The sequence below is a fragment of the Pyxicephalus adspersus genome, chromosome 3 (assembly GCF_032062135.1).
Source record: "Pyxicephalus adspersus chromosome 3, UCB_Pads_2.0, whole genome shotgun sequence".
Taxonomy (NCBI): Eukaryota; Metazoa; Chordata; class Amphibia; order Anura; family Pyxicephalidae; genus Pyxicephalus; species Pyxicephalus adspersus.
Window position 1 is genome coordinate 11,188,416 of NC_092860.1, and position 10,104 is coordinate 11,198,519.

The 10,104-nt window shown below is 42.2% G+C and overlaps 1 protein-coding gene across 1 annotated transcript in view; it reads right to left on the reverse strand.

Annotated features, from left to right (window-relative positions):
• Positions 1 to 468, reverse strand: part of COX10 (cytochrome c oxidase assembly factor heme A:farnesyltransferase COX10) — a 60,402-nt gene extending 59,934 nt beyond the window's left edge. The window contains exon 1 of the mRNA XM_072403584.1: positions 339 to 468. Coding sequence (XP_072259685.1) covers positions 339 to 345 — 7 coding nt within the window. The 5' untranslated portion in view covers positions 346 to 468. The remainder of the gene's footprint in view (positions 1 to 338) is intronic.
• Between the last annotated feature and the right edge of the window lie 9,636 nt (positions 469 to 10,104).

Below are 10,104 nucleotides of genomic sequence, written 5' to 3' on the forward strand. Positions count from 1 at the left end.
CTCAGCATTCTCAGGGTCAATGGAAGGAACCACAGCATGTGGCAGGGGGACACAAATAGAAAGGTGACAGCTGCTACACTACAAGAGAGGAATGGTACAGACACAGGCCACCATGCGAGTGACCTTCAAACCTTTCGTACAACATAAAGCTGCTCTCTTGGGTTGTTTACAATCCTGAGAGGTTCTCTTTTTTTCTAAATGGAGTTTAGCTTTGCGTTTCATTTTATTTACAACAGAAATAACATGATACATTGCAGAGAAGTGACCAGGTCACAGGTGGGTGACATTGCTCTGTGTGTACACAAACTCTGCGGACCCCCAGCTGTCCTCCTTCATACCTCTCATTCTGCGCCCGCTCTGTCCTCTCACTTCATGTACGCCGCCATCTTCCACGTGACGTCACCACGCATCTTCCGGCTACGTCAGGCTGCTACCAGGTCGGACGGCGGCGAAGGAGAGTCACGTGACGTGAGCCTTGGCTCGGAACGAGAGCAATGTATGTCGGGAGATGTAGTGTCGCCAAGAGAGCCAAGCTTCCCTGCAGGTGGGACGACATGCTGGGCCTTTTAGTCCACCTAAGGTTGGAATAGCAGGACCTGAATGTCATTGCACTTCTTCTGCTATGTGTGGGGTGAGTATGTCTTCGTTAGGAATTATAAGGTCCTGGATGGTGGAAGGAAATGCTTGGACTTGTGGTTCAATAAATGTATTATCTTGATCATTATAGGTGAGTTGTCAGCACTTTTTTCACAAGGAAAGGGTGCTAGGCCCGGTGATGCTGGGACTTGTAGTGCCACTGATGGGGTGGACACATTGCAAGGATTCAATTTAGCAGACTCCCCCCACCCTGAGGAAACGGTTGTTTGTTTCCCCATTGTCCTCACATTTAGATCCCCACCTGATGTGTGTTACTTCCCCCACCTCCTAGATAAGGGGTTACAAATCTGGCCCCCAAAGGAATCCTAAGCTGGCCAGCCGCTGCATTGAAATAGCGCCGCTACTACAATTCCCGGCATCACTCGCGTCTATAGACCAGTGGGCTCTCTTCCTATGTGTGGCCCCACATTGGACTGTTTTATAGATGCAAATAATGCAGGAAGTTTTAATAGCGGCGCTGTTTCAATAAAGGAGTTTCAGCGGTGGGCCACTCATAAGATTTAGCTCCGCATTGGCCCCTTATGGCATTTCCAGCACCCCCCCTCAGCTGTACTTTTCCCTGCTACTCCAAGGCATGGACTTGAATGGTTGGATTTTCATAGAAGAATATTGTTGTTATTATTGTTAGCCTGTGCAAAAAGGTTACCATTGAAATTTAACTCAGAAGGCTACAAATAGAGAAAGAGGAATAAGATTTCTCTAATCTTATTAAAATTAAAAATAAATTCCTATGCCTCTTTCTCTGTTATAAGTTTGTTCCAGGTTGAATGTGAAGCTAAACCTCCTTGTTTCTATATGAAAAGGTTTTTTATCTAATGAGAAGAAAAAACTTCCTCAATCTTTTCAATAAATTTCAAGGTTGGCCCTTGACTTTGTCTAAGTTTTTATTTTGGCCCTCTGTGTTTTTAGGTTTGACACCCCTGTCCTAGATTGTAAGCTCTTTGGGGCAGCATCCTCTCCTCCTCTTGTGTCACTGTCTATATTTGTCTGTCATTTGCAACCCCTAATTAATTATTGTACAGCGCTGTGTAATATGTTGGTGCTATATAAATCCTGTTTATTAATATTAATAATAATAATGTAATGAGAAAAGATGCTGGACATGCACAGCTCCATGCTGCCCAGAAGCCACATTTATACAACCTGGATATTCATGGCAACTCCACCGCAAATATGATTTCTAATAATATTCAGGTATTTTTTTAATGTCAAACTATTTACAAAAAATAAATAAATATATATATAAATGCATCTGGTGCAAAGAAGAAGAACCCCATCAAATTTTAGGTCTCATTTTGTACCATAATATTGCTTTCTTGGTGACGCCCCTGGGTTTTCTTTCCTCTGTCTCCCTAATGAACAAATCCCCATTATAGATTAGCAATTAAACATGAATAAGCCGACTTATTTGTTCTGTGGGTTAATTTGGAGCCTCGCCTCCCCCCCTTCCACTGGGGAGGGGCAGACATGTCATCCTTATTTGCATATCGCATCCATTAAATGGGCCCTGCTTACCATAGGTAGCACATTCATCTGTTTAATGCAAATTTTAATTTAGGTGAAAATGTAAAGAATCCGACGCGTCTCATTAAATCGATAGATGATGTTACTGGTCATTAAACAGCCGGCTTTCTTATGTCAGGGGATTCACACTAAGAAAGCATGACAACAGAAAAAAGTTTAATTGAATCCGCTTGGCTTGTCAGACACTGAAAAAACAGAAAATGAGACAAACGGAAAGATATTCTGCGTAAGATATTCATATGGGAGGCAGCACTGCAAAACCAGAACAGTATGACGATACAATGTATCCGATCCCCAGAGACCAATGACATCACTGAGACGCTATATATTCTTGAGAACACGGCCAATCCAATCACTGGAGACCAATGACATCACCGATACAGTTCATATTCATGAGAATGCAGCCAATCTGATCGCCAGAGACTGGTGACATCACGAGATGCTTATATACTTGAGAACACGGCTGATCCAATCACTGGAGACCGATGACATCACCGATACAGTTCATATTCATGAGAATGTAGCCAATCCAATCACTGGAGAATGATGACATCATTGAGACGCTTCATATTCATGAGAATGCAGCCAATCTGATCGCCAGAGACTGTGACATCACGAGATGCTTATATACTTGAGAACACGGCTGATCCAATCACTGGAGACCGATGACATCACCGATACAGTTCATATTCATGAGAATGCAGCCAATCTGATCACTAGAGGCTGACTGACATCATTTTCCTTTAAGTAAAATTTCTAACCTTCCATGGTGCCCGCAGTACACCACAGGGTTCAGATTATTTTCACTCGGCGCATTAGAATGTACACTAAGGCTTTGCTCTGATGTCACTGTGACCAGAGTTCGGACAGGGAGAGGCGGTAATGCGACCTTTAAAAGTCAGGGTCTCCTTATTAAAGCAGTTTTGCTTTTTTGGAATTTAAATTGCATGACCGGCACTATAAAATTTCATCCTAGCTAATGGCCGTGCCGTAATTTGATGCAAAATCTTTTGACATTTGTGAGGACGTTTCTTCATCCCAAAATGTCTGGACCGATAATCTGCAGTTATGAAGATTTAGGCGGTAGAAGCGTCCTCCATTCTTGCTGTGATTTGCGTATTGTCTGGAGGTGGGTGGGGTCACACATGTTCATTGAATACAGTCAGACTCCCCCTATATTAACATCCCCTCCTCCCCCAATGCCTGAAAACTGAAGCTCCTCCCATATTTACACCATTGGGGTCCCATGGGGCAGTTTTATGGACAATGTGATGCCTGAACCATATATCTCTGCCTATGACAGCCATTCATAATCCTTGTTGGATTTCTGGATAGACCACATAACCCATGGCGTAGAACAAGGGCTCCAGTCATGACAACCAGTGACACACATTAAGGTATAGGTGGGGAGCAAAGCTTACCGGTGGCCAAATACAATCTGACGTGCAAAGCTGTGATTGGTTAAATTTGCAATAATAATCCCTATTATGTCACAATACACAGCAACAATATGATCTCCTGGTCTTTAATCTCCTTTCAGTGACTTTGCCTAGGCCGAGATGATGTCATTGGTCTGCTGCAAGCAGAAGGAACACATTTTTTCAGTCTCCTCCCTCCCAAGTAATCAGACTGCAACATTCTAACTTTGTATCTATTCACAAGGTGAGAGGCTGCACACAGCCAAAGACTGCATAGACACAACAAGAAATAGATGAAGAGCCTGGATGATGCCTGACTCAAGATTTTTTTTTTTTTTCCTAGACAGACGGTTTGATATTAACACTCAGATCAGATTGTTTTTTTGTTTTATACAAAATGTCCTTAAAGACCTAAAAAAAAAAATGAGGATCATCAAAGGTTATTCATCCCCCTCCCCTGGCTGTGGTGCGCACACCTTTCCCCTATCAGTAACCTAGTGTTTAATGAGAGGTTTCCATTGGTTGAGTTGGGAGAGGCGCAAGGGGAGGCGCGGGGCTCTGTTTGTACTCACAGGACGCCTTTTTGTGAGGTTGAAGAGCCCTGGAACAGCGCTGGGCTTTTACATGGTTTTATGGGGTACATTCTGGCACCAGACGGCTGAACAGAGCGCTCACTATGCCGCTGACACTGCCTGCTCTGTTATACAAAGCTGTGTTTAGATTCCAGCTTTTCCTGCAGCCAGCCAATCAAAAGCTTATTTTGGGAGACATCAGGAGCACGGCGGCACGCTAGATGGCCGATAAGCCACCCCGTGCCCACCCAGAGAGCCACTGGTGGGGTCAGCTGAAGACTTCTGATTACCACTGTGATAGAGCCGAGTCTGAAAAAAAGGAAAATAAAGACCCTCTTAAAGGAAATTCCCCCCAAGAATACTCATATATTGATGCATGATTCTGGTGTCAGATTTGATAACAGATTTTTCTCTGCAGATTTCTCAGCAATGGATGCAGGATTTCAAAAAGTTAAAGCTGAACTCTGATAAATACTAATAGAAGAGCTGCACGTCTGTCCATCCAGTCCTGAGTACAAAGCATTCTTATGGATTAATAAAGCATCCTATAGACATTCATTCATCCACACCTGACATTCACACAGTCGATTATAAAGGATCCAAGCTGCTGATTGCCACATTGCTTGTGGTTCCCCATGTGGGTTATTAGTAGAATGCAGTCAAATATTAAAGAGGACCTGACAATAACCTGACATGTCACATTATACAACAATGGTATCATTATACAGAAAAGTCCCATCTTTTATCAAAGCCGTCTTTGAGCTCCGGTCAGTGACTTTGCCTAGGCTAAAATGACATCATCAGTCTTCTGCAGGCAGGAGAAAGCATTTCCTCAGTTTCCTCCCCCAGTGATCAGCAACATTGTAACTTGGTAGCAAATCACAAGGTGAGAGGATGAAGCAGGGACTGCAGATACTTGTGAACAAAATCTGCACGGGCATCAGCATTTAAAAGACCATAAGCCTGTATTTAGTAGAGGTAAGTAGATGGTGGCCCTGGATGATGCCTAAAGAAGATGGCTCGTTCTTCTGGAGGGGAAAAATCATATAATGATGCTCCCAGAAAGTTGCATGTGTATACATAGGGTGTAGTATTATCTGATTGGTGATCCTAACAGGTGTCATTGTTTCTCCACGCTGTTATACCATAATGTATCAAACATGGCGCTAAATATTTCTAGTTTGTTTCATTCTCCTAGATTGTAAGCTCTTCGGGACAGGGTCCTCTTCTGTATCACGGTCTGTATTTGTCTGCCATTTGCAACCCCTAATAAATGTACAGCGCTGCATAATATGTTGGCGCTATATAAATCCTGATTAATAATAATAATTTTTGTAGCTTTATGGCAGGATTGTAACAAACACAACTATTTTTATTGTATTGAGATCTAAAATGTCTTTCTAGAGCCCAAATAAAAATTGTATTAAATTTAAAAGCTCAGCACTTTTTGCTGTTTGGTAATTACCATTTCTTGATGCTCATTACGCAAGTAATTATGGTAAGACTGGAGGGCGGTGATTTTGGGGTATTTTGTGACCTTTGACCTTGGCTGTGTTGCTCATTAAGGTTGTTTGGTCACCGGTATTATTTATCTTTTTGACACACTTTTTAAATGGCTGATATGCGTCATTCTATGTTGTAGCCAGGCTGTGCGCGACAGCTGGATTTGTTGGATCGTCATCAGGACGCTGATTGCAGAACGACCACTAAATCCAAACCTTTCATTTTAATATGTAATAAAAATATATTTTAAAGAAGGGATAATAATTAAGACTTTTCTATAGAAGGAAATGATCTCGCTCCAGCGATTTGCTTTCATTCACTGATATCGTTGCAGCAGTGTGAATCCTGGCAATTCATGAACAGATTTTTCAATCTTATTTATTTTTTTATTTTGTTTTTATACATTCCTAAATCAGCAGCAACATATAATTTTTTAATAACAGATATTTATTGATAATTAGCTGCACTCCTATACATCGCATGGCCGGGTTCTTGCTGTCATTTTCTTGCTGTAAAAAAATCCTGATTTGAAATAAATACGGTGCTGCCTTCACCCCCCTCCTTCTCCATCCTTTCCACAATAAAGATATTTCTATGATATCGTGTCACTCAGCACCGGAGGGGAAATATCGTGCCACTAGTAAGACAGCTGCCCCAGGACTGACCCCCCAGGGGGGTAGCTGGGCTCATAAAAAAATATCCATCTGTGCTAAAAGACAAACAAAGCATTAATACAGCAAGCCGAGGCTTACAGCATATTATGGGTAGATTTAATGATAGGACGCATCTGTTGGGACTGGGTGTCTCCGCATTAAGGAATGCAATGGGCTTTTAATAAGCTGCAGAGGCCTAGGCCAGTAGCTTCGACCTGGGTGCCTCCTCGTCAGGTCATTTCCATCCGCCTTGAGCAAAGCTTACGAGGATAAAGCTGGATTGTGATGTAAAAGGGAATGAAACACAAAATAAAATATATGTTTGCCCATACACATTTGAAATTCCATAGCATGTCCAATTTTATACTCCTGTAACTCTAATGGCAAAAAGACTTCCTGTGTGACAACGCTCAGCCACTGCTTTCCAATGTAGCAGTGTTGTCATCTTTCTGTTCCTGTTTCTACGGAAAGACAAGAGGATGCCTTGTCCTTATCCGAGATTGTGAATGGACTGTGAAAGGAGAAGCAGCAGGCTGATGAGCTGTTTGTCACTCTGCTCACTTTTGTTATCAGCAGAGTATATTATTATTATTATTATTATTATTAATAAACAGGATTTATATAGCGCCAACATATTACGCAGCACAGTATATCTTGTTAAGCTGCATATACACATTATAAGTTAGTAACTAGAGATGAACAGTCGTGCTCGTCTCTGACATGTACCCTGACATTGTATCCCTGATATCAATCAGCCAATGTGCATTTCTATGGAGGAAAGCACAGCAGGGGGCCACAGATTCATCCTTCCCTCTCCAATTCACATAAAAACAGAACCATGGAGTGTGCACAGCGCTCATTTGTTGATTTGTCACTGGAAGTGATGCCTTATGTTTACTAAACCTTCCAAGATACCCCGTCATGGCAAGCGGGGTTACCCGTTGAAAGCCATTAGGGTCCCTTGTGACAACCCCAACTCACAGTCACCCCAGCAGAGAACAAAGTGGTCACACAATTACCAGAAATGGGTGGGGGTGTTGTCATACTTTCTGCAACCCCTTCCCTTCTTTTCCTTCAAATCTTTTCTAAATGACCCCGCAGTTTGTAGAGTTCTCTTCCAAGCTGGTAAGTGAACATCAGGCAGCAATGTTGAGCTCATTTTAAATCTTCATTTGTTACTTTGGGGATGTTCCCGTTCAGTCATTAGCATGTTGTGTGTCGCATATTAATTACCAGGAGGGCCGGCGTGCCTGCGCTTTTTTCCTTTTCACATTCCGATGAGAAGGGAAATTGTCCGTAAGCTCCCACTACTTGCAGCTAATTTGCTGCAGACAACAAGGGAAGCTCATTAGGTTTACAATCTCATCACACAGGCATTAAGAATATTGTGGCTGAATGTTACATGTGATTAATTGGTGGGGCCCTTTCCGAGAAAAAAAAAAATCAGAGAGACATTTATCATGGTCCATCAGCTGGAGGAAGTCTCCGACGTGTCAAAATACGGCAATTTGCCATTCACCAGATCAGGCAGAACAAAGGATTGGAGGAAATGTTGGTTGAAGCAAAACTAAAGGGAGGCAAAGGATGCCGAAAGGAAGATGTAAATGAAGATGAACAATTGTGGACTGAATAAAGAACAGAGGGGACCTGAAACATAAAACATGGCACAATCCAGTATTGGTGGCTTTCACACTGACCTTGCAGCACAGGTGTGAATCTTGGCCAGGACGCTACCTGCATGGAGTTTGCAAGTGGCATCCTGAATGAAGAGTTCTGGTGTTTCTGTGGGTTTTCTCCCACATCCCAAAACATATTGTAAGGTTAACTAAACCCACAGGTCTTACTCATCCATGTTCCATTGCAAGGCGCTGCCATCTTCCTTCTCTACTTCTTTGCAGAGATGATTTGGCAGGGCCAGTTTGGGGATGTGGGGACAATTGCCCAGCCCCACCCCCACCTTCTCCAGGACCCCAGATGGTAGAATTGCAGGAAGCTGGAATGCTGTGCATCTGGATCCTCAACTTTATATTCTCCCAAGTGCTGGATGCATTAGTTTTACATTTCTGATATAGCATTACCTCTTGGATGCCATCAATGCCATTTCATTTCAAAGGGGATGGTAGATACAGATTGCATACAGATTGTAACGAAAGATTTATATCACAGGGAGAAAGAGATCACATGCAATCAGAGAGACTTGATAAAGTCTTCCTGACCCAGTCACTTCTTGTGCTGACAAGAAGCATGCTCATAGGAGTAGAGGACAGAATGATAAAGAGATGAGTTCATGACTGTGCTGCTTCTCCTTTCACTACCCAATCACAGCCTAGGGGTGGGACCATGTGATCATTAATGATGTAGGCCATCAAATTATGGAGATCTTGTGGTGGAATACGAGTACTGCGTGTGGACAGCTCCCAATTTAAGGATTGCATTTATTCTTTATCTTTTAATAAACTTTTCCTTCTTTTTATTTTTTATCAGCGTTTGTCACAGCTAATGTTGTATAGTCTATAGACAGATTTATGGTGTTGATACTACTAGAAAACTGATTTAATGGCTTTTGAAAGAATTCAGAAGTGAATAAAAGGATGTTTTTTTATGTATGTCTGGCATTTTTGGGATGTTGTGCTGCAGCTATGACTTTTTTTCCTTATTCTACATTAGCATTATCTTGATAGATGAATTTGGAGATTTCTCATGGATTTTCCAGGGAGGGTGACAGAGATTCAGCCTCTTGTAGCTAAAGATTTATAGCCATCCCTGACCCCTGCGAGCTGCAAGCCTAAAACTTTGATGCTAACCAGAATGCTTTAACAAGTGCTTAGCGCTCTAATTAAATGCTTTCTGTTTAAAGATTTTTCTTCTGACCAGTGGCTGTAAAAAAAAAAAAAAAAAAAAAAAACAAAAAGGGCTCAGCTCATCTGTCTGCGTTGTTATGCTGTCAGCCTAAAGAAAACTCTCCATTCTTGTCATATGTCTGATGTCTGCTCCTTCCTCTATAACTCTCCTCTCCTGAAATACTCTGCTCTGCTGGAGGACTCTGCTCCTTCCTCTAAAACTCTCCTCTCCTGAAATACTCTGCTGGAGGACTCTACTTCTTCCTCTATAACTCTCCTCTCCTGAAATACACAGCTGAACCATATACAGTCACCTTGATAGTTCAGGTTATCCTTTAACTTGCAGCAAGCAATTATTTTCTACAAGTTCCTTAGAAGTTTTGGAGTTCATTGCACGCTGCCAATTACTGTAAGATGTGATACTCAGGAATGCTGCTCCTCTGTCTTTACCCTGTCAGTAATTCCTGTTTGGCGGCAATATTGCTGGACATTGCATCCAGAACCAGACAGCGTAAAGCAGACCGAACATCTCTAAGTGTGAAGCAATTGAGACAGACGGTCCACAGCCTCCTAGATGAAACCAAGAGAGAGAAATTAGACGTTGAGTTTAATGATGAGTCCAGACGTTATCATACGCATCGTTGTGATCTGAAGACATCAAGCGCATTTCTCCCTGGGATGAGCTGACCGTTGGCATTGCTTGAAAGACAACCTTCCTTCCAATTAGAGATGGGCTGTAATGAGCCCATGTGTAACCTCCACTAAGCATTGTCTTGGACTCTGACATTGAGCCTTATAGGGAAGAAATTTGTACAGAAAATGGTGGGTTGTTAAAGGAGAACTTCATTAAGGTTTGCTCCCACTATGCACGTTTTAGCATTGGTTTGTAAGTGCATGCATTTAGCTATCCTTTTCCAGTCAATTACCCTAGAAAAGT